Raw genomic sequence first — 24,669 nt, 5'->3', positions numbered from 1 at the left:
ATGGCATGAAAAACAAAAAAAAACATCCAGTGAGTAGCAGTTCTGTCAGCAAGAACTGGAATCACAGAAGGATGCTCAGCAGCTGTGGTAGGACTTGAATGCTATTATCTCTTACAAAGTAAAACCAAGTGATATACGTGACCCTCAAGGTTTCGCTCGCAGATGAGCCTTTTATGCTCGCTTTGGCTGTCAAAAAACATGGAGGCAACTTCACAAACTCCCACTCCCTCAATGACCCTATGATTTCCATTTCTGAGAACATCCTTCAGGAGAGTTAACCCATGAAAAGTATCTGGCCCAGACCGGATACTTGACCAAGCTGTGCTGATCAACTAGCTGGAGTGTTTATTGACATCTTTGACCTCTCAGTTCAGCAACCTATGGTACCCACCTGCTTCCAGTAGGCTTCACTTATACCAGTACCCAAAAACAATGTGGTAATCTGCCTCAATGACTATCGTCCAGTAGCATTTATATCCACTGTGATGCAGCGGTTTGAGAGATTGGTTATAAAATATATCAACTGCTGCCTGAGGAGTGACTTGGATCTGCTCCAATTTGCCTACCTGCACAACAGCCCTGAACTCAGTTTTTCACTCATCCCTGAAACATCTGGACAGTGAAGATGCATTCATCAAGATGCTCCTTATTGACTATAGCTCGGCATTCAATACTGTCAACTACTCAAAACTAATCAACAGCTCCAAGACTTTGGCCTCAATACCTCCTTGTGCAACTGGATCCTCAATTCCTCATTTGCAGACCCCAGTCAACTCGGATTGGCAACAGCATCTCCTCCACGATGTCCACCACCACCACCACAGGTGCACCACAAGGCTGTGTGTTTAGCACCCCGCAAAACCAAAGAGCAGGAGGAGGAAACTGGCGATCCAGGAGGTGGAGAGGGTCAATAGTTTTAAACTCCTTGGCATTATCATTTCAGAGGACCCAGCACATTAAGTACCATCACAAAGAAAGCACGGCAGCACTTCCACTTTCTTGGAAGTTTGCGAAGATTCAGCAAGTCATGTAAAACCTTGACAAACTTCTATAGATGCTCTGTGGAGAGTATCCTGACTGGTTGCATCACAACGTGGTATGGACACACAATGCCCTTGAAAAGCCCACACAGTTGTGGATACAGCTCAGACCTTCACGGGAAAAGCCCTCCCCACCTCTGAGCACATCTACAAGGAGTGCTGTTGCAGTTAAACAGCATCCATCATCAAGAAACCCTATAGGAGCCTCAGGACTCAGGGGCCACCAGGTTCAGGAATAATTATTACCCCTCAACCATCAGGTTGTTGAAGAACAGGGGATAACTTCACTCACCCCTACACTTAACTGTTTCCACAATCAATGGACTAACTTTCAAGGACTCTTTATCTCATATTCTCAATATTTATTGCCTATTTATTATTATTATTCTTTTTGTATTTGCACAGTTTGTTGTCTTCTACACACAAGTTATTTGTCCATCTTGTGTGTGTTTTTTATTGACTCTATTGTGTTTCATTGTAGTTACTGTGAAAATGAATCTCAGGGTAGTATATGGTGACATATATGTATGTACTTTGCTAATAAATATACTTTGAACGTTGTTAATGAGAGAGGTCGTAGGAGAGTGGCCACACTGGATCAATCTGACAGGAAGGCAACACCAAAGGAGATATACAGAGACACCTCAAACTGTAAGGCCATAGCTCCTTGAAAATGGTGACACAGATGGAGAGGGTAGTGAAGAAGGCACTTGTTTTGCTTGTCATCATAGGCCAAAACACCGACTATGAGTTGGGTGCCATGGTGCAGCTATATAAAATATTTCAAATCATCCTCCAGCCAGGATCCCACTGTGTGTTAGTGTAGCACAAGAAACTGCTGAGTGAAACCAAGGCAGAAAAAAAAACTACCCAGATGTTCTAATGAACTCCAACTTCATTAGAAATGCTCTCAAAACTTTTATTTTAAACCAAGTTTTGGGAAATAGGCTTTTAGCTCTGAGAGCTTCAAAATTCACTTCAGCTTCCGAATTCTCCTCAGCACCTGTGCACAAAGACCAGATATAGTCACCCTCTGGTCTCCTGGAAATGGGCTCCAAGGTTCCAAAGGGTCATGTTTGTGGGAATGCCATGTTCACAGTAAATCATAGAAATAATCCAGTCCCTGTCCCAGTTCCCAGATGGAGATTCCAGTGCCCAACGCTTTGGCCAGTTCTAATCGTAACTGTATAGACTGCAAAGAAAATGAAAAGGGATAAGTAATTGTATATACAAAGACATTCAAATATAAGCAACTAAATTCTCCAAGCAACATACACAAAATGCTGGAGGAACTCAGCAGGCCAGGCAGCATCTATGGAAAAGAGTAAGTAGTTGACGTTTCAGTCCTGATGAAGGGTCTCGGCCCGAAACTTCAACTGTTTACTCTTTTTGATAGATGCTGCCTGGCCTGCATAGTTCCTCCAGAATTTTATGTGTGCAGCTTGGATTTCCAGCATCTGCAGATTTTCTCTTATTTGTGATTGTACTAAATTCTCCAGTCAAGTGCTCAGACTATGAAATCATTGACAGAACTGCCCCTGCAGTTCTTCGATTCACATTCATCCCAGAGGGAATGATGTTAGGAGTGCCTGCCAGTATAGAGCTTCCAGAGGATCAACCCCACACACACAGACAGACACACACACACACACACACAGACAGACAGACACAGAAACACACACACACACACACACACACACACACACACAGCTACAATAACTCTCAGGAGTCAGGAGTTACGGAAGAAATGCTCTCAGACCAGAACCTCCCCTCACTTACCTTTAATGTTGGATAAAAGACAATGCGCTTCCCGCCCTGGTGCCTGGAAACAAGAAAAGGGCATTATCAAGTGGACATTATGATCCATAACTGCCTCTCATTATTATGGTTACCCTCCCAATAACACTGTAATAACCATTAGTAAGAACCATTTCCATTAGTAGACCTAACCCATCTCCCTTTAACAATCTGTGGGGTGCATCATCCATTACAAGTTCTGTATATGGTACAGCTCCCAGTAATAGACCCACTGTAGCTGGGTCAACACCTTCTTCACTTGACTCAGCTAGTACCATACTGTACCATGTTCATTAGCACTACTACCCCAGGGTCACAGGGCCATTTAACATTGTGGCCATGAAGGAGGCCATTCTGGCCCACCAAATCAATGCCAGCCAAAATTAGATCCCTGTATTTTATTTATTTATCTAGCGCCGTAGCGCAGAGTATGCTCTACCAGCCCTTAAATCCGATTAACCCTAACCTAATCCATGGGACAATTTACAATGACCAATCAACCAATCCAGTACGTGGGAGGAGATGGGAGCACCCGGGGAGGACGTACAGAGACTCCTGATAGAACACCACCGGAATTGAACTCTGAATTCTGGAATGACCTGAGCTGTAATGGTGTTGTGCCAACCACTCACCTATCGTGGCACCCAGCTCAGAGCTCTCAGCCGGCACGTGATGAGGGTTACAGACAGAATACCAACAGTCTAACATCACTGAGTAAAAAGCATCTCCGCATGACATCTGATAGGATGCCATATAATTAGATTTGTCACTTAGATTGAAGATCATGCAATAACAAGGAGGTACAGTAACATCTGAATAACAAATAACAATATAGAACAGTACAACACAGGAACCGGCCCGTGGCACATCATGTCTGTGCTGATGACGAACGACACTAATTTCAACTGCACAGCTACCTGCATTTGATCCACACACTTCAATTTCCTGCCTGTTCATGTGTCTGTCTAAACATCTCTTAAAAGCTGCTAGTGTATCTGCTTCCACCAACTACCCTGGCAGTCTGTCCGGCACTCTCCATGTAAAAAAAAAGCCTGCCACGTAAACCTCCTTTAACTTTCCCCTTACCATACACAGATGCCCTACAATTTTGTATTCTTCCATCAAACCTTCTTTTAGCCTCTGACACTCCACAGAAAACAATACAACTTTGTCCAGCATCTCCTTTTATCTAATATCCTCCAATCCAGGCAACATCCAGTTTCCACACACAAAATGCTGCAGGAACTCAGCAGGTCAGGCAGCATCTACGGAAAAGAGTAAACAGTCGACATTTTGGGCTGAGACCCTGGGCTGCTGAGTCCCTCCTGCATTTTGTGTGTGTCTCTTTGGATTTCCAGCAACTGCAGATCTTCACGTGCTTGTGGCACTCTGGTAAACCTCTCCTACACCCTCTCCAAAGCTTCCAAATCCTTCCAGTGATGTGACCCTCTCCAAAGCCTCCACGTCATTCCAGTGATGTGACCCTCTCCAAAGCTTCCACATCATTCCAATGATGTGACCAGACAGAGCCTCCACATCATTCCAGTGAAGTGACCAGAACAGCACACAATATTCCAAATGTAGCTTACAACACGGCCCCCAGACTGTCTCTTACCAATAAAGGCACGCATGTGTATATCTTATTTACTATACCATCCTGTACATATGGTTCTCGGACTGAAGGAACATGTACACCAGAGGTTGCTGCAATCAGCACTGCTTTCTTTAATATTCATTCATGACTGGGATTTGAGAAAACAGGGCACAATTTCCAAATTAACAAATGATCAAAGCTTGGAGGCAAAATGAGCCACCAGGAGGTTAGAAAATGACTTCAAGGAAATGGGCAAATAGACAGCAAATGAAATTTAGTGGTGTGAAACTTGAAGTGTTATATTTGGGTATTAGAATGAAAAGATGTGATATAAGCTAGAGCAGGGGTCCCCAACCTTTTTGCACTGCAGACCAGTTTAATATTGGCAATATTTTGCGGACCAGCCAGTGGGGGGGGGGGGGGGGGGGTGGCGGTGTTCAAGTAAGGTTGCCAACTTTCTCACTCCCAAATAAGGGACAAAAGTAGCAGTCAAATATGGGACACTTGTGTTTACCCCGAGAAAGACTACCATGACCATGAAGCCTTGCGCCGGCACCTGTGTGCGCATGCGTGACGTGTGCATACATGACATGCGCATGCGTGTACGTGCCGATTTTTTTTCTACAAATCGGTTTTGGCTTAATCTTCCCGATTCTGTTAAGTGAAACTACAAACTGTACACTGTACATACATTATTTCTACTTTATATAGGCTGTGTATTTATCATATCATTCCTGCTTTTACAATATGTTAGTGTTATTTTAGGTTTTATGTATTATTTGGTATGATTTGGTAGGTAATTTTTTGGGTCTGGGAACGCTCAAAAATTTTTCCTATATAAATTAATGGTAATTGCTTCTTCACTTTACACTATTTTGGCTTACGGACGATTTCATAGGAACGCTCTACCTTAGCAGGGGAAATACATGACAAGGGCGGTCCCGTATGGGACAAACCAATTTAGCTCAATATACGGGATGTCCTGGCTAATACGGGACAGTTGGCAACCCTATGTTCAAGTTCAACAGTGCGTGACAGGGAATGAGGAAAAGTGCGGCTGACTTATATTGTTTCATATCGCCAAATCATATTGTTTCCTCGCGGCCCGGTAGCACATGCTTTGCAGCCCGGTACTGGTCCATGGCCCGGTGGTTGGGGACCACTGAGCTAGAGGATATAATTCAAAACACATTCTACATGGCAGAGTTTACGAAGAGTGTTGGATTGTGCATTATGGGAGTGAGTTTTGAAAAAGTGGATGGCTCCAGATGGGACATTCTTCAAACCAGAGATCGCAAAATAATTAGGCACTTAGCAAGGGCCAAAAAGAGGAAGTTAGGTTTAAGGGGAGCGGCCATTGCGTGAGTGCGACAGTGTTAGAATGGGGAGCCTGAGGCTTTGCCTTAAAGACATGACTGTGGTAGATTTTCAGGTAACTTTATTTTTTTCTTTCCAATATAAATACAGTAGAATGCAAAAGTTTGGGCACCCATAGTCAAAATTTCTGTTATTGTGAATAGCTAAGCGATTAAAAGATGAACTGATTTCCAAAAGGCATAAAGTTAAAGATGACACATTTCTTTAATATTTTAAGCAAGAAAACTTTTATTTCCATCCTTTACAGTTTCAAAATAACAAAAAGGAAAAGGGCCTTAAGCAAAAGTTTGGGCACCCTGCATGGCAGTACTTAGTAACACCCCCTTTGGCAAGTATCACAGCTTGTAAACGGTTTTTGTAGCCAGCTAAGAGTCTTTCAATTCTTGTTTGGGGGATTTTCACCCATTCTTCCTTGCAAAAGGCTTCTAGTTCTGTGAGATTCTTGGGCCGTCTTGCATGCATTGCTCTTTTGAGGTCTATCCACAGATTCCCGATGATGTTTAGGTCGGGGGACTGTGAGGGCCATGGCAAAACCTTCAGCTTGCGCCTCTTGAGGTAGTTCATTGTGGATTTTGAGGTGTGTTTAGGTTCATTATCCTGTTGTAGAAGCCATCCTCTTTTCATCTTCCGCTTTTTTACAGACAGTGTGATGTTTGCTTCCAGAATTTGCTGGTACTTAATTGAATTCATTCTTCCCTCTACTAGTGAAATGTTTCCTGTGCCACTGGCTGCAGCACAAGCCGAAAGCATGATCGATCCACCCCATGCTTAACAGTTGGAGAGAGGTTCTTTTCATGAAATTCTGCACCCTTTTTTCTCCAAACATACCTTTGCTCATTGCGGCCAAAAAGTTCTATTTTAACTTCATCAGTCCTCAGGACTTGTTTCCAAAATGCATCAGGCTTGTTTAGATGTTCCTTTGAACCTTTTGAATAGAACTTTTGAATGACACTGTTAAGCACGGGGGTGGATCGATCATGCTTTAGGCTTATGTTGCAGCCAGTGGCAAGGGGAACATCTATTGGTAGAGGGAAGAATGAATTCAATTAAATACCAGCAAATTCTGGAAGCACACATCATACCATCTGTAAAAAAGCCAAAGATGAAAAGAGGATGGCTTCTACAACAGGATAATGAAACTAAAACACACCTCAAAATCCACAATGGACTACCTCCAGAGGCACAAGCTGAAGGTTTTGCCATGGCCCTCACTGTCCCCTGACCTAAACACCATTGAGAATCTGTGGATAGACCTCAAAAGAGCAGTGCATGCAAGACGGCCCAAGAACCTCACAGAACTAGAAGCCTTTTACAAGGAAGAATGGGTGAAAATGCCCCAAACAAGAATTGCAAGACTCTTAGCTGGCTAAAAAAAGTGTTTACAAGCTGTGATACTTGCTAAAGGGGGTGTTACTAAGTACTGCCATGCAGGGTGCCCAAACATTTGCTTCAGGCCCTTTACTTTTTTTTTGTTATTTTGAAACTGTAAAAAATGGAAATAAAAAAGTTTTCTTGCTTAAAATATTAAAGAAATGTGTCATCTTTAACTTTATGCCTTTTGGAAATCAGCTCATCTTTTACTTGCTTAGCTATTCACAGTAATAGAAATTTTGACTAGGGGTGTCCAAACTTCAGCATTCCACTGTGTAAATACTGATAGATAGATAAATATACACTTTTTAAAAAAATTATAGGTTTTTATTACTATGCATTGTAATGTACTGTTGCCGCAAAACAACATATTTTATGACAGATGCCTGCGATATTAAACCTGATTCAGATTTAGGTCCCTCAAGCCTGCCCCGACATTCAACATGACTTGCCCTAGACTTCCATCTCCTCTTCTGTGCCAATTCCCCCAAGCCCTCAAACCAAATACATCTACCCCCTCTTTAACTATCTGCATAAGTCTCTGGAATACAGAGTCCAGAGATTCACCAGCTTCTGTGAGCAGTACACACATTACTCTTTTTATTTGTCAGACAAAGCTATCGGTAGCTGCCTTTCTGTCCACTGCCACCACATTCGTTGTCAGAAAAACCCTAGAAACTGATGGTTACAGTCCCGGCAATTTCCCCTCCTGTTGCTTTTAAGAACATAGGTACATTTTATCCAGGTCTGGTGATCTATATGCTTTTAATTACTCTTTAAAACAACACAGGTTCCTTAAGGTTGTTATAGCCGGGGGTGGTAATCGGACAAGCTCCCTCTACCTATTAGATGCTCCCAATGGCGTGAGCCTCAAATAGCCTCTGACAACCAAGTCCAGCCCCTGGCCTTCACATGTGGCTTAGCTACTAAGCTCAGCGGAACTATTTCTATTGATAGAAGGGGCAAAGGTAGGTTATAGGCACATTAAATCCAGTCGCTTCGGGCAGATGGAGCTCGTCAGCCATGGTTGGCCACTAGAAGGAAAACTCTGATCTCAAACCTCCAATTTCTTGGGGCTATACCCACTCATGAGGAAGGCTTCGTGAGAAAACCCCAAGGGAAAAATCCAGGGCTGGAGTCCCTAAGGCAGTCCTACATTGAGCTCAACGCTGACTGGCAACTGCAGCGATGCTGCTGGGACCAAACTGTATCGGTCTCTGCCGTTCCTTTGGGCTCATCAGTTACATGGAGAGGGGGAGCTTGCTACATGGGCAGCCACTTGCTCCCCATATTGTACTGCCCAGGCTTGCATATCTAGACAGCTAGGAAGCAATATCCATGGTCAGCTCTGACCAACGGAGGCCTCAAACCCAGAAAACAGCACATTCTTTCAGCACCAGTTCAGTTTGCAAGGCCGCCCTGTTACTTCATGCTCATTATTGTATACATAGTATTTACTATAACCATACACATTGTTTGCTCACACAGGCAGGGAATTTCATTACACCCAGGTGTATATGACAGTAAGATGATATGAATCTGAATTCCTTTCGTTTGTGAAGGCAGAGAAAACGTAATCATTTACATACCTTCCATCCAGGCACAGCCTACTGGCTGAATCTCCACTACAACTGTTTCCATTAACACCCCTGTACTTATTGCCCCGATAACCCCTATAAATCCGGTTCATCTTGTCACAAACCTCACACCCACTTCACCTTCTACATCTAGCTCATTGTCAGAATGTTTGGAAAATCTTCTGTTGTGTTTCATTCTGCACCTCATCAGTACGGCAACGCCTTGGGAAGGATTACTGAGGACAGAGATGTAAGGAAGGAGGAGGGAGGCAGGACAGCAAAGGGACGTTTCAAGAGTGGTTCATTAATTAGCATATTTTAATATAAAAGCTCACCTTTTATACTCAAAGTAATGTTCACCAATCTGGTCATCCCACAGCAGTTTTGCCTTGTGTTCTTTCAGAATCTCTATATACCTGTAAATATAAACAGGTGAGTGAAAAGCTGGTTGCGTGCAGGCATTCTTTGTAGCAGAGGTGTTAGGGATGGGAAGTGAGGAGAGGTGCCTTCCCCGGGTTTTTAAGAGGACAGCTACTGGTGTAATGATCTCTTTCATGAGACTGTACTTTTTGCAGAATAATATATTTAATAAATTGGCATACATTAGTGAAGAGGATCAGAAAACACACCAAAAATAATCACCCATAGTAAATTGACAGAACTAAGTCTCCACATAGTAAATATCGACAGACAGCAGTGACTACAGCGTGCACTTTGTTGAGTAAGGACTTCTGCGTGACAAGGATTGTAAATGAATCACAGCACGGTTAAATATAACTTAAGTCAGGGAGCTAATCTGATGGTGAGTCTGACATTATCTGGTGCAATCTGATTGCAGATCCCTTTTCCCCATTTTAAAGGGATTTATCCAAAATTCTAATCTATTGCATCGGACTAACTAAAACTAGTATCTCAAAACTAAGTTTTGGGTGAGATAAAATTATGACAAACTGGTATAAACAGGCATTTGAGAAATTAAGTTAGTTAACCAGTAACCTAAGCATACAGAGAGAGGACAGGCAATGTGTTGCAGTTAGCATCTGCCTCTTGCAGCCTCGGAACTGCAGCCCAGAGCTAATGAACTAGATTCTGAGATCCGGACACTGTGATAGACCAATAAGGAAAGTTACTGGGAGAAAGTCTCAATTCTTCAATATAATACCATAGAACTGGTTAGTCATGAGGGACAGGAGGGTGTGACCAGGACTAAGGCAGATGTGGAGATCCAGAAGGAGGTGCCAGAGGAAACAATAACTTCACATGAAATTCTTGCAGAGGAGGCAGGGAGGTGAGGAAACTGACCATGCCATCATGATACATGACACTATTTAAGGTGGGGGAATTGAAATGGAAGTGGGTGGTAGTAAGGAACAGATGTTGTTCAATGCAACTACCAGAGTGAGACCAGAAGGCTGTATTACTTGCCAAGTAAGGTTGAGACCTCTTCAGGGTAGGAGAGGACCGGAGTTTAGGACAAAGGAACTAATGACAGTCAAGACAAAGAAGGAGGTTCTGGAAGAATACGAACAGCTCGGACACAGTGGCACTGACAAGCTCCAGCAGCCCGGACCTGGAACACCTGAGGGTGAAATGTCGTCCCTACTATCTGCCACAGGAATTCACCTCGGTCATACTGACAGCGGTCTACATTCCCCCCCAGGCAGACATGGAGTGTGCTCTGAACATACTGTATGCCAACATCAGTGAACTTGAGACCAGGTGTCTGGAGGCTTTGCTCATTACAGCCGGGGACTTTAACCAGGCCAACCTCAGAAAGGCACTGCCAAAGTTATACCAGCATGTCTCCTGCCCCACTAGAGGCCCGAATATACTTGACCACTGCTACACAGCAGTCAAGGATGCCTACCATTCCATCCCACGACCTCACTTCGGAAAATCGGACCATCAGGCCGTACTCCTCCTTCCAGCTTACAAACAGAAACTGAAGCGGGAGGTCACGGTGTCAAAAGTAGTGTCGCGTTGGACGGGAGAAATGGATGAGGTCCTCCGAGACTGCTCTGAATCGGTGAACTGGTTAGTATTCAAGGACTCGGCAGCTAACCTCGATGAGTATGCCTCAGCTGTTACAGACCTTATTTGTAAATGCACGGAGGACTGTGTGTCTCGCAAGACGATCTGGGTATTCCCTAACTGGAAACCTTGGATGAATTATGAGGTCAAGTCCCTTTTAAAGGCAGAGCTGTGGCTTTTAGGTCCGGGGATACCAGTCGCTATACGGAATCCAGGCGTGAACTCCGGAAAGCCATTAAGGGCACCAAGAGGCAATATCGAGCCAAGTTGGAAGCCCAGGCTAACCAGAGAGATGCCAGTGGACTATGGCAGGGTCGAAATGAGATCACTGGGCACAAAGAAAAGGCTGGGAATATCAATAACTGTGGCGCTTCTCTTCCTGACAAACTTAACATATTCTACGCAAGATTCGAACAGAAGAGGAGCGTCCCGCTCCCTCCGGATGAACCGGACCTGGTGGCATCGAGATTCATCATCACTGAGGAGGACGTTAGAAGGGCCTTCCTGAAGGGAAATCCAAGGAAGGCGGTGGGCCCAGATGGCATCCCAGGACGGGTTCTCCGGGCTTGTGCAAGCGAGCTAGCTGGAGTGTTTGCTGACATCTTCAACTGCTCCTTGCTTCAGTCTAAGATCCCCTCGTGTTTTAAGAAGGCAACGATAATCCCAGTGCCGAAGAAGAGCAAGGTGGCATGCCTGGATGACTATCGATCTGTGGCTCTGACATCAATTGCTATGAAGTGTTTTGAGAGATTGGTTATGGCACTCATCAACCACAGTCTACCAGTCAACCTTGACACTTTGCAATTCGCCTACCGGAGCAACAGGTCAACGGCAGATGCCATCTCTCTGGCCCTACATTCCTCCTTAGAACACCTGGAGAATTAAAACGCATATGTAAGGCTCCTTTTCATTGACTACAGCTCTGCCTTTAATACCATCATTCCAAATAAACTGATTCCTAAGCTCCGGAACCCGGGCCTTAGCACTCAGATCTGCAGCTGTATCTTCAACTTCCTCACAGACAGGACCCAGGCTGTAAAAATAGGGGACAAGCTCTCTTCTACAATTACTCTGAGCACCAGTGCCCCACAAGGCTGGGTACTCACTGTACACCCATGATTGTGTAGCCAAGTTTCCATCAAACTCAATATATAAGTTTGCTGATGACACAACAATTGTAGGCCGTATCTCGGGTAATGATGAGTTTGAGTACAGAGAGGAAATTAAGAACCTGATGGCATGGTGCGAAGACAATAACCTATCCCTCAACGTCAGCAAGACGAGGGAATTGATTGTTGACTTCAGAAGGAGTAGCAGACCGCACGACCCCATTTACATCAGTGGTGCGCAAGTGGAACAGATCAAAAGCTTTAAGTTCATTGGGGTCAATGTCACAAATGACCTGACTTGGTCCAACCAAGCAGAGTCCACTGCCAAAAAGGCCCACCAGTGCCTTTACTTCCTGAGAAAACTAAAGAAATTTGGCCTGTCCCCTAAAACCCTCATTAATTTTTATCGATGCACCACAGAAAGCATTCTTCTAGGGTGCATCACAACCTGGTATGGAAGTTGTCCTGTCCAAGACAGAAAGAAGCTGCAGAAGACTGTGAACACGGCGCAGCACATCACACAAACCAATCTTCCGTCCTTGGAGTCACTTTACACAGCACGCTGTCACAGCAGTGCTGTCAGGATAATCAAGGACACGACCCACCCAGCCAACACTCTTTTCGTCCCTCTTCCCTCTGGGAGAAGTCTCAGGAGCTTGAAGACTCGTTCGGCCAGATTTGGGAACAGCTTCTTTCCAACTGTGATAAGACTACTGAACGGATCCTGACCCGGATCTGGGCCGTACCCTCCAAATATCCGGACCTGCCTCTCGGTTTTTTGCACTACCTTACTTCCCATTTTTCTATTTTCTATTTATGATTTATAATTTAAATTTTTAATATTTACTATCGATTTGTAATCCAGAGAGGTCATCAGTTACCCAAGAAGTGCAAAGGAATGGGTCCGTGACCCATTTAGAAACCATAGAAACCATAGAAACTACAGCACAGAAACAGGCCTTTTGGCCCTTCTTGGCTGTGCCAAACCATTTTCTGCCTAGTCCCACTGACCTGCACATGGACCATATCCCTCCATACACCTCCCATCCATGTATCTGTCCAATTTATTCTTAAGTGTTAAAAAAGAACCCGCATTTACCACCTCGTCTGGCAGCTCATTCCATACTCCCACCACTCTCTGTGTGAAGAAGCCCCCCCTAATGTTCCCTTTAAACTTTTCCCCCCTCACCCTTAACCCATGTCCTCTGGTTTTTTTCTCCCCTTGCCTCAGTGGAAAAAGCCTGCTTGCATTCACTCTATCTATACCCATCATAATTTTATATACCTCTATCAAATCTCCCCTCATTCTTCTACGCTCCAGGGAATAAAGTCCTAACCTATTCAACCTTTCTCTGTAACTGAGTTTCTCAAGTCCCAGCAACATCCTTGTAAACCTTCTCTGCACTCTTTCAACTTTATTTATATCCTTCCTGTAATTTGGTGACCAAAACTGAACACAATACTTCAAATTCGGCCTCACCAATGCCTTATACAACCTCATCATAACATTCCAGCTCTTATACTCAATAGTTCGATTAATAAAGGCCAATGTACCAAAAGCTCTCTTTACGACCCTATTTACCTGTGACGCCACTTTTAGGGAATTTTGTATCTGTATTCCCAGATCCCTCTGTTCCACTGCACTCCTCAGTGCCTTACCATTACCCTGTATGTTCTACATTGGTTTGTCCTTCCAACGTGCAATACCTCACACTTGTCAGTATTAAACTCCATCTGCCATTTTTCAGCCCATTTTTCCAGTTGGTCCAGGTCCCTCTGCAGGCTCTGAAAACCTTCCTCACTGTCTATTACACCTCCAATCTTTGTATCATCAGCAAACTTGCTGATCCAATTTACCACATTATCATCCAGATCATTGATATAGATGACAAATAACAATGGACCCAGCACTGATCCCTGTGGCACACCACTAGTCACAGGCCTCCACTCAGAGAAGCAATTCTCTACCACCACTCTCTGGCTTCTTCCATCGAGCCAATGTCTAATCCAATTTACCACCTCTCCATGTATACCTAGCGACTGAATTTTCCTAACTAATCTCCCATGCGGGACCTTGTCAAAGGCCTTGCTGAAGTCCATGTAGACAATATCCACTGCCTTCCCTTCATCCACTTTCCTGGTAACCTCCTCAAAAAACTCCAACAGATTGGTCAAACATGACCTACCACGTACAAAGCCATGTTGACTCTCCCTAATAAGCCCCTGTCTATCCAAATGCTTGTAGATTCTGTCTCTTAGTACTCCCTCCAATAACTTACCTACTACTGACGTTAAACTCACCAGCCTATAATTTCCTGGATTACTTTTCGATCCTTTTTTAAACAACGAAACAACATGAGCCACTCTCCAATCCTCCGGCACTTCACCCGTAGACAGCGACATTTTAAATATTTCTGCCAGGGCCCCTGCAATTTCAACACTAGTCTCCTTCAAGGTCCGAGGGAACACTCTGTCAGGTCCCGGGGATTTATCCACTTTAATTTTCCTCAGGACAGCAAGCACTTCCTCCTTTTGTGAATGCTACCGGTGAATCTTCCATGTCAGTGCGGGAAAAAGATCAACTCGAGCTTGCAAATGATGGCGGGCTGAAAAGCATGTTTGACATAACATCTGTACCGGCATTCTGGATCAAAGACAAGGCTGAATATCCTGAGATAGCCATGGAAGCACTGAAAACGTTGCTTCTATTTCCAACATCATATCGCTGCAGAGTTTTCTGCATGAATACAACAAAAACTAAATTGGGGAATAGACTGGACATAAGGAACCTCCTTCGAGTATCGCTGTCTCCCATCACCCCTCGATGGCACCATCTTGTTGCAGGGAAACAAGCCCAGGGCTCCCACTGATTCAGCGATATTGGTGTGTTGCAATGATTTTATATGTTCATACGAGGAAAATATGCGCTATGTGTTTAATATCCAAACGTTACTTAAAATGTTATGACTTATAAGTGACTTATAATTCAGTGGTCCCCAACCTCCAGGCCGCGAAGAATGCAGTGGTAGCTAGAACACGCCCAGCACATCTTTAAGAAAAAAGCTGAAATAAAGAAGCTAATTAATTAGTCCTTGTCAAACGCAGCAGAAGAAAGCAGCAATTGGATTTGGATTAAAAGGAAAGACAACAACTGGGCTGCAAGATGAAGACAGGAGGGTATGGAACTGAGGGGGGTGTATCTGGGACGCCAGGTAGCACCGTTGAGCCCTCTGGAGACGTCGTGGGCTTATCAACGAAGCATCAAAGAAGGAAGGTGCCCACCTGATGACCCTGATGACGTACCTACCCTCCCTCCTTGTCACCACTCCAAGCCCACTGCCAACATCAAGAGTGCCCACTTACCATAGGGATGGAAATATCAAGTCCTAGTAGCTCTACTGGTGCCGCCCAGCACGTAAATGTCGGCCCAGATTAGAGGCGATTGCCGATGGCGTCGTCTCTGATCTGGGCTGACATTTACGTGCTGGGCGGCACCTAATTAATTAGCTTGTTTATTTTGGCTTTTTTCTTAAAGATGTGCTGGGTGTGTTCCGGCCACCGCTGTACCGCTGCATTCTTCGCGGCCCGGAGGTTTGGGACCACTGTTATAATTGACTTATCACTGCATTCATGCGAGGAAAATATGCGCTGTGTCTTTAATATTAAACTCGTTAGATAAACACCTTTAGAAACGAAATTGGGTGTATTAGCCACTGATAAGGAACTTAGAGTTGACTTATCACCTATATTCCGGTCGTGTTTAACACCCACCCCCCCACCAGGTCGGCCTGTCCGCAAGAATATTGTCAATATCAAACCGATCCGCGGTGCAAAAAAGGTTGGGGACCCCTGAGTTAGATGCTCTCACGGTACATCTGTAGAAATTTGCGAGTGTTTTTGGTGACATACCAAATCTCCTCACACTCCTGATACAATACAGCTGCTGCCTTGCCTTCTTTATGGCTGCATCAATATGTTGGGTCCAGGTAAGGTCCTCACAGATACTGACATCCAGGAACTTGAAATTGCTCACTCTTTCCACTTCTGATCCCTCTATGAGGACTAATGGGTGTTCGCTCATCTTACCCTTTCTGAAGTCCACAATCAATTATTGGTCTTACTGACACTGAGTACAAGGTTGTTGCTGCAACACCACTGAACTAGCTGATATATATCTCGTTCCTGTATGCCCTCTGGTCACCACCTGAGATTCTGCCATCAATGGTTGTATCATCGGCAAACTTATAGTTAGCATTTGAGCTGTGTCTAGCCACACAGGTGATGAGAAAGTAGAGCAGTGCACACATCCCCGAGGTGCACCAGTGTTCACTGTCAGCAAGGTGAAGATGTTATTTCCAATTCGCACAGATCGTAGTCTTCCGGTTAGGAAGTCAAGGATCCACTTGCAGAAGGAGATACAAAGGCCCAGGTTCTGAGGCTTTTTGATCAGAACTGTAAGAATGATGGTGTAAAATGCTGAACTGTAGTCAATAAACAGCATCCTGACATAGGCATTAGTATCATCCAGGTGATCCAAGGCCACATGGAGAGCTAATGAGATCGTGTCTGTCGTAGACCTATTATGGAGAGAGGCAAAATGCAGTGGGTCCAGGTTTCAATTTATATACAGTGTGAAATGAGGGAGCTATTCCACTGGACCAGCTTCACTTGAATTGGGATGGGATCACTGCTCACGTAAATCACACTACTTGGGCTGCAGATAATGCTTTAAACTAAACAATTGGGAGCAGGGTTAAGAATAAGATAGTAATGAAGAGTAGTAAATGGGTATTAATGACCAGATCACAAACAAGAGAGAATCTGCAGATGCTGGAAATCCAAGCAACACACAAAATGCTGGAAGAACTCAGCAGGCCAGGCAGCTGAGTACAGTCGACATTTCGGGCTGAGACCATTCGGCAGGACTGTAGAGTGGGATAAAGGTGGCAAACAGAAGGAGCTCTCTGACAGAAAAGCCAAGAAGTTGGATCATTTTGCTGGCAATAAACAACAAGGGGCAAGAACTATTGGCAGGAAATTGTCAGTAGGTCTCAAAGCGGTAAAGATAATGTAGGGTGAGGTGTAAATCAGATAATTGAAGGATATGTAATCATTATTGGGAGCTTCAACCGACACATAGACTGGCTAAATCAAATTAGCAGTAACAGTGCAGAGAACTAATTCGTGTTTACTCAATCAGTACATTGATGAATTAACTTGTGAACAAGCTATTTTAGATCTTGCAAAGTGCGATGAGAATGGGTTAATAACCTTGTAGTTAGGAGCCTTCAGGGAAGTGTGGTCATAATATGGTAGTGTAGCGGTGTGCTACACACAGCGCTAGAATAACCACACGGAGTAGGTGAGTTGGAGTTGCGATAAAGAGATTTATTCAAACTTCGCGGCCTGCTTTAAAGCCTTCCCGTTCCCGCCCTCCCTGGGGCAGGACCGCTGTGGGGAATGCATATTCCCAGACCCTTTCCGCACACGGGATTTTCCCCCTGCTGGTGAAGATGGCCTGGCGCCCTTTTGTGGGGCTGGCCCTCTGCCTCCGCGCGCTGTTTCGTGAGCCAGTTCGTGTGTGCTAGAAAGTGGGTCACCACATAACCCCACCCCAGAACCGGCGATACCTCCCACAATGTCCACAGTCTGGATCGGCCTCTGTTTGGGAGGTCTGCCCCTGCGCCGCGGTGCCTGAGCCAGGACCAGCCGCGCCAAGTCCACATGGGCCGGTTTGAGTCGGTCCACCGTGAAAACTTCCTCTCTCCCCCCAATGTCCAGCACGAATGTGGACCTGTTGTTCCTGATCACCTTAAGCTGCCCCTCACAGGGCCGCTGTAGCTGTGCCTGGTGTCCGCCCCGTCGTACAAAAAGAAATTTACAGTTCTGCAGGTCTTTGGGTACGCAGGTCGGGCTCTGTCCGTGCTGTGAAGTGGGTATGGGGGCCAGGTTACCGAGCCTCTCCCGTAGTCTGTCCAGGACTGCTGCCGGTTCTTCCTCTTGCCCCCTTGGGGCTGGTATGAACTCTCCTGGGACTACCGGGGTGCGCCGTACACCAACTCGGCCAACGAGGTGTGCAGATCTTCCTTGGACGTTGCGCGGATTCCGAGCAGGACCCAGGGAAGCTCGTCCACCCAGTTAGGCCCTTCCAGGCAGGCCATGAGAGCCGACTTCAGGTGACGGTGCAAACACTCCACTAATCCGTTCGACTGTGGGTGGTAGGCAGATGTGTGGTGTAGCTGCGATCCTAAAAGGCTGGCCATAGCCGACCACAGGCTGGAGGTGAACTGGGCGCCCCTGTCGGAGGTAATGTGGGCCGGTACCCTGAAGTGGGCTACCCAGGTTGCGATCAGTGCTTGGGCGCAGGATTCGGAGGTGGTGTCGGTGAGCGGGACTGCCTCTGGCCATCTGGTGAACCGGTCTATCATAGTTAGGAGGTACCGCGCTCCTCGTGACACTGGCAGGGGCCCCACGATATCCACATGGATGTGGTCGAACCTCCGGCGGGTGGGTTCGAACTGCTGCGGCGGAGCCTTGGCCGTTTGGCACTGCATGCATGTTTTGGTCCATTCACTGACCTGCTTACGAAGTCCATGCCACACGAACCTGTTGGCGACCAGCCGGACGGTTGTCCTGATGGAGGGGTGCACTAAGTTGTGAATGGAGTCGAAAACCCGCCGGTGTCAGGCTGCTGGGACGACGGGGTGGGGTTGGCCGGTAGCTACATCACATAGTAGGGTCCTCTCACCTGGGCCTACGGGGAGGTCTTGGAGCTGTAAACCGGAGACTGCAGTCCAGTAACTGGGGATCTCAGCGTCTGCCTGCTGTGCCTCTGCCAGTGCTGTATAGTCCACCCCCTGGGACAGGGCCTGTATGGTCGGTCGGAATAGTGCGTCAGCCACGTTGTCCTTTCCCGAGACACGCCGGATGTCCGTTGTGTACTCGGAGATGTAGGACAGATGTCGCTGCTGGCGGGACGACCAGGGGTCGGACACCTTAGTGAACGCAAAGGTAAGCGGTTTGTGGTCTGTAAACGCGGTGAAGGGCCTACCTTCTAAGAAGTACCTGAAATGCCGGATTGCCGGGTATAGTGCCAATAGCTCCTGGTCGAAAGCACTGTATTTGAGTTCGGGTGGTCGTAGGTGTTTGCTGAAGAATGCCAGGGGTTGCCAGCGACCCTTGATGAGTTGTTCCAGCACTCCACCGACGGCTGTGTTGGATGCGTCCACCATGAGGGCAGTAGGAACGTCCGTTCTGGGGTGCACTAGCATCGTGGCGTTTGCCAAGGCTTCTTTGGTTTTAACGAAAGTGGCTGCGGCCTCTTCGTCCCAGGTTATGTCCTTGCCCTTACCCGACATCAGAGTGAACAGGGGGCGCATGGTTCGGGCTGCTGAGGGGAGGAAACGGTGGTAGAAATTCACCATACCCACGAATTCCTGCAGACCTTTGATTGTGTTGGGTCGGATGAAGTTGCGGACCGCGTCTACCTTGGCAGGCAGAGGAGTTGCCCCATCTTTAGTAATCCTGTGTCCCAGGAAGTCGATGGTATCGAGTCCGAACTGGCATTTGGCCGGGTTGATTGTAAGGCCGAATTCACTCAGGCGGGAGTAAAGCTGGCGGAGGTGGGACAAATGCTCTTGATGACTACTGCTGGCTATGAGGATATCGTCCAAATAGATGAATGCAAAGTTCAGGTCGCGTCCCACCGCGTCCATTAGCTGCTGGAACGTCTGTGCGGCATTCTTTAGACCAAATGGCATTCGGAGGAATTCGAAAAGTCCGAACGGGGTGATAAGTGCTGTTTTGGGGATGTCGTCCGGATGTACAGGGATTTGATGGTATCCCCGGACGAGGTCTACCTTGGAACAGATCCTTGCGCCGTGTAGGTTTGCTGCAAAGTCTTGAATGTGTGGCACAGGGTAGCGGTCTGGCGTTGTAGCCTCGTTCAGCCTGCGGTAGTCGCCGTATGGTCTCCAGCCCCCCGTTGCCTTGGGCACCATGTGCAGGGTGGAGGCCCATGGGCTGTCGGACCATCGTATGATCCCCAATTCCTCCATCTTCTTGAACTCCTCCTTCGCCAGTCGGAGCTTGTCCGGGGGAAGCCTTCGAGCACAGGCGTGGAGGGGTGGTCCCTGGGTTGGGATGTGGTGCTGTACTCCATGTCTGGGCATGGCTGCCGTGAACTGCGGTGTCAGTACTGATGGGAAATCCGCCAGGACCCTGAGAATTCATCGTTGGACAGCGTGATGGAGTCCAGGTTTGGGGCTGGCAACTTTGCTTCACCCAGGGAGAACGTTTGAAAAGTCTTGGCGTGGACTAGTTGCTTCCCTTGCAGGTCCACCAGCAGGCTATGGGCTCACAGAAAATCCACCCCCAGGAGTGGTTGGGCCACGGCAGCCAGTGTGAAGTCCCACGTGAACCGGCTGGAGCAAAACCGTAGCCGCACCGTGCGGGTGCCATAGGTTCGTATGTGCTGCCATTTGTGGCCCTCAGGGTGGGTCTGGATTCTCTGTTGCGGGTGTCGTAACTTGTTGGAGGTAAAACGCTGATCTCCGCTCCAATGTCGACCAAAAAGCAGCGTCCCGACTGCTTGTCCCAGACGGACAGGAGGCTGTCCTGATGGCCGGCCGCCATAGCAATCGGCGGCAGCCGGGCCTTGGCGTTTCCTGGGAATTTGCAGGGTGGTCTACAGCGGCGGGCCTCTGTGCCCCACCGCTGGTGGTAGAAGCACCATAGTTCGTTGGGCTCTGCTGCCGGACCTGGTCTGCTCTGTCGTTGGGCACGCGGCTTGGTGATCTATGCGACAGATGCTCCTCTCTCTTTCTTGGCATTCCACAGCACATCTGCCCGGGCTGCCACCTCCCGGGGGTTGCTGAAATCTGTGTCGGACAGTAGCAGGCATGTGTCCTCGGGCAGTTGCTCTAGGAACACCTGCTCAAACATGAGGCAGGGTTTGTGTCCTTCAGCGAGGGCCAGCATCTCGTTCATTAATGCCGACAGCGGCCTGTCTCCCAAACCATCCGGGTGCATTAAGCGGCGTGCTCATTCGCGCCGTGAGAGTCCGAAAGTCCTTATGAGCAGGGCTTTGAATGCTGTGTATTTGCCGTCCTCCGGGGGCGACTGTATAAACTCCTCAACTTATGTAACTGTCTCCTGGTCGAGGGAGCTCAGCACATAGTAGTAGCGAGTGGACTCCGAGGTTATCTGCCGAATGTGGAATTGTGCTTCTGCCTGTTCAAACCATAGACGGGGTCGCAGTGTCCAGAAGCTTGGCAGTTGTAACGAAACTGTGTGAACAGATGCGGCATTGGTCATCTCTGGCCCAAATATCGTTTGGGCCGTCGGGGTCACCAAATGTAGCGGTGTGCTACACACAGCGCTAGAATAACCACATGGAGTCAGTGAGTTGGAGTTGCGATAAAGAGATTTATTCAAACTTCGCGGCCTGCTTTAAAGCCTTCCCGTTCCCGCCCTCCCTGGGCGGGACTGCTGTGGGGAATGCATATTCCCAGACCCTTTCTGTGCGCGGGATTTTCCCCCTGCTGGTGAAGATGGCCTGGCGCCCTTTTTTAGGGCCGGCCCTCTGCCTACGCGCGCTATTTCGTGAGCCGGTTTGTGTGTGCTAGAAAGTGGGTCGCCACAGTAGAACATTTACAAGACCATTTAAGATATAGAAGCAGAATTAGGCCATTTGGCCCATTGCGTCTGCTCCACCATTTTATCATGGCTAATCCATTTCCCTCTTCCGCCTTCTCCCTGTATCCCTTCATGCTCTAACTAATCAAGAATCTATCAACCTCTGCCTTAAAAATACCCAATGACTCGGCCTCCATATCTGCGTGACAACGAATTCCACAAATTCACCATTCTCTGGCTAAAGAAATTCCTCCTCTTCTCCATTCTAAATGAAGGTCCCTCTATTCTGAGGCCTTTTAACATTATATAGGTTTCAATGAGATTCAATGATTTATTTCAATCCAACACTGGAGTCTTTAATCTACACAAAGCAAACTAAACAGGAATGGATTGTAAATTTTCTGATATATCGGAGAAATTCAATGGACAGTTATGACAATAAACCAGCAACGTTAACTTTTACAGAATTAATGCACAATTTACTATAAATACACTTAAAGGTGCAAAAGGAACAACACAAAGAGTGATCCAATCACTACAATCGAAATAAACAAGTTTTAGATACATATAATATTACTAAAATCAATGGTAAGCCTGGAGTTTGGAACTAAGGAAATGAGAACACTGATATGAATGGGACAATAAAATGCAAAAAAATGATCTTGTAAGAAATATAAAAACTGGTTGAAAAAGCTTCCAAAGAAAGGAAGAGTTCGACAAAAATAAATCCGGATTCCTTACAGACTGAAACAGGCACAATTATATTGAAGCAAATAAAACATATATCTTCAACCCACAATATTATGCTGACCTTTTCACCTGCTCTAAGATCTTTCTAACCCCTTTGTCCATTTTCTTTCATTCATGTGCCTATCTAAGAGTCTCTTAAACATTCTTAACGTATCAGCCTCTACCACCACCCCGGCAGTGCATACCAGGCACTTACCAATCTCTGTGTAAAAAAACTACTTCTGACACATCTCCTAATCTTCTTCCACTAACTTTAAAAGGATGTCCTCTGGTATTAGCCATTGGTACCCTGAGAAAAAGAAATTGACTGTCCACTCTGTCTATGCCTCTTATATATAATCTTATACAATTCTATCAAGTTACCTCTCATCCTCCTTCACTCCAAAAAGAATAGTACTTACTTATTCAATCGATTCATAGAGCACTACAGCACAAAACAGGCTCTTCAGTCCATCTAATCCATGCCGAACTGTTATTCAGCCTAGTCCTAGTTGGTAGGGCATTGAGAAAAGTGAAGGGGAGTGGGACAGGTGGGTTATTCTCACATAGAGCCAGTATAGATTTAACAAGATGGATGCCTCCTTACCTACAGTAACCATCCCCACTCATCAAACTCTCCCTTGCAGCTCAACATCTCTACAATCTTATATGCTGAAAATTTACAACAAGACACGTGCCTGATATGTGGCACAGAGTTTCTCTTGCTGACCCACATTTCCTACATTCCCTAATCATTGTTGGTCTAGCGTAAGCGGGAGTGTTCCTGACCGAAGGACCATGCCATAATATACTTGGATCATTTAAGAAGTATAAAGACTCTCATCCAGCCAATGGATTGGAGGCCATTTTTATAATAATAAACCCCAATCCCTTGAAGACCCAACCTGCTCCACTGGTCAAACTTAATATCCTTTCAGTTACTTCTATTTATTGGAACAATCTCCCAACACTATCTCTGGCATCATCTACAGATCAGGTGGCTTCGAGATACTCTAACCTCTCGTTAACCATATTTTCAATCATAATCCCAGCAAACTGGAAACTCAGATGCATTATTCTTTTTCTTCATAAAATCATAAAATCTTTACATTTCTTAATAATTGACGAGGGGGGTCTGAGTTTCCAATCTGGGGATTGATAAACCCCTTCTCTGAATTTTGAATATAAAAATCCATCCTTAATACTTCTTCTCCCTGCTGATGAGTCAGTGGTGGTCCGCATTAAAAGTTGTACTTAGACCAGTGAATGCACAAAGTTTGAAGTTCAATATCCGCTATGGAGAACGATATGGCAGCACCAATACAGGCCAATCTGACTGAGTGTTGAAGGGCGCACACTATATAGCAGGGATTTCCATCCTGGGGTCTATGGGCCCCTTGCTTAATGGTATTGGTCCATGGCATAAAAAAGGTTGGAACCCCTGCTAGAGCAGGTGATGAGAGAACCCACATAAGGGGCAAACCTACTTACCACAGTTGTCCACGACAGCATTGGTCATGAGACACAACACACTCAGTCCTGGGCACAACGTGGCAACTCATTCAACAGATAGATCTGGCCATGTGCAAAGCACTGCTGCTCCCAGTCAGCTTCTATGCCTCCCACTGGTGGTGGTGGTGCATCATTCACTGATCTTGGCAGAGTGTTCAAGCAATTCCTCTCATAACGCAGCAATTCTGATCCAGAACTGTAGTCTCTAGACAACCACTCAGCATTCAAGTGACGAGTGTTTGTGTCATACAAGCTCCAGGTAACAAACACATCAAAACACTTTCCATTTCACTCTTTGATATTCTCCTCGTAAAATCACATATTGTTGGTAATCTGGATCACTGTCTATTATCAAAACACAAGAACAGATGAAAGGATGGGAGAGGCTGTAACAAAAGGAGATAATCCATGGACACAAGGGGATGGTCCCAAATTTCCTCCAACAGATGTGTCTTGGCTTCAACTTCCAGCATCTGCAGTCTCGTACCTCCACCCTGCATTCAGCTGTTGCTCTAAGGCAAATTACCTCACGTTCACAATTATTTCATCTACCATCAACACACCAGCTCTCAATGCAGTTTCATAAATACCCTCCAATATACATGTACCCTGGCATCTGTCAAAAATCAGGCAGCAGTGCTGTGAATTTGAAGAGCACCTGCAAAAGCAGAGTGGACCACTCGTTCTGGTCTACACCACCATCTCATTTCCTGATACACTCCATTCTCATGCTACATCCAACTCACATAAACTTAGGAGACACAAGGAACTGCAGATGCTGGAATCTGGGACAAGAAACAAACTGCTGGAGGAACTCAGCATGTCAGAGGGAAATGGAAAGTTATGATTTCAAGTTCAGACTCTTTTTCTGCACTGAAAGAGTAGAGGGGTGACAG

At 46.1% G+C, this 24,669-nt stretch overlaps 1 protein-coding gene across 1 annotated transcript in view; it reads right to left on the bottom strand.

Annotated features, from left to right (window-relative positions):
- Window positions 1–1,951: 1,951 nt before the first annotated feature.
- chid1 (chitinase domain containing 1) overlaps window positions 1,952–24,669 on the bottom strand; it is a 315,372-nt gene continuing 292,654 nt past the window's right edge. The window contains exons 10-12 of the mRNA XM_072272154.1: window positions 9,092–9,172; window positions 2,820–2,862; window positions 1,952–2,232 (exon numbers count right to left, since the gene is read on the bottom strand). Coding sequence (XP_072128255.1) covers window positions 2,134–2,232; window positions 2,820–2,862; window positions 9,092–9,172 — 223 coding nt within the window. The 3' untranslated portion in view covers window positions 1,952–2,133. The remainder of the gene's footprint in view (window positions 2,233–2,819; window positions 2,863–9,091; window positions 9,173–24,669) is intronic.

Source organism: Mobula birostris, chromosome 11 (genome assembly GCF_030028105.1).
Source record: "Mobula birostris isolate sMobBir1 chromosome 11, sMobBir1.hap1, whole genome shotgun sequence".
NCBI classification, from domain to species: domain Eukaryota; kingdom Metazoa; phylum Chordata; class Chondrichthyes; order Myliobatiformes; family Myliobatidae; genus Mobula; species Mobula birostris.
Note: the sequence above shows the minus strand (reverse complement) of the source record. Positions and strands in the feature narration are given on the sequence as shown.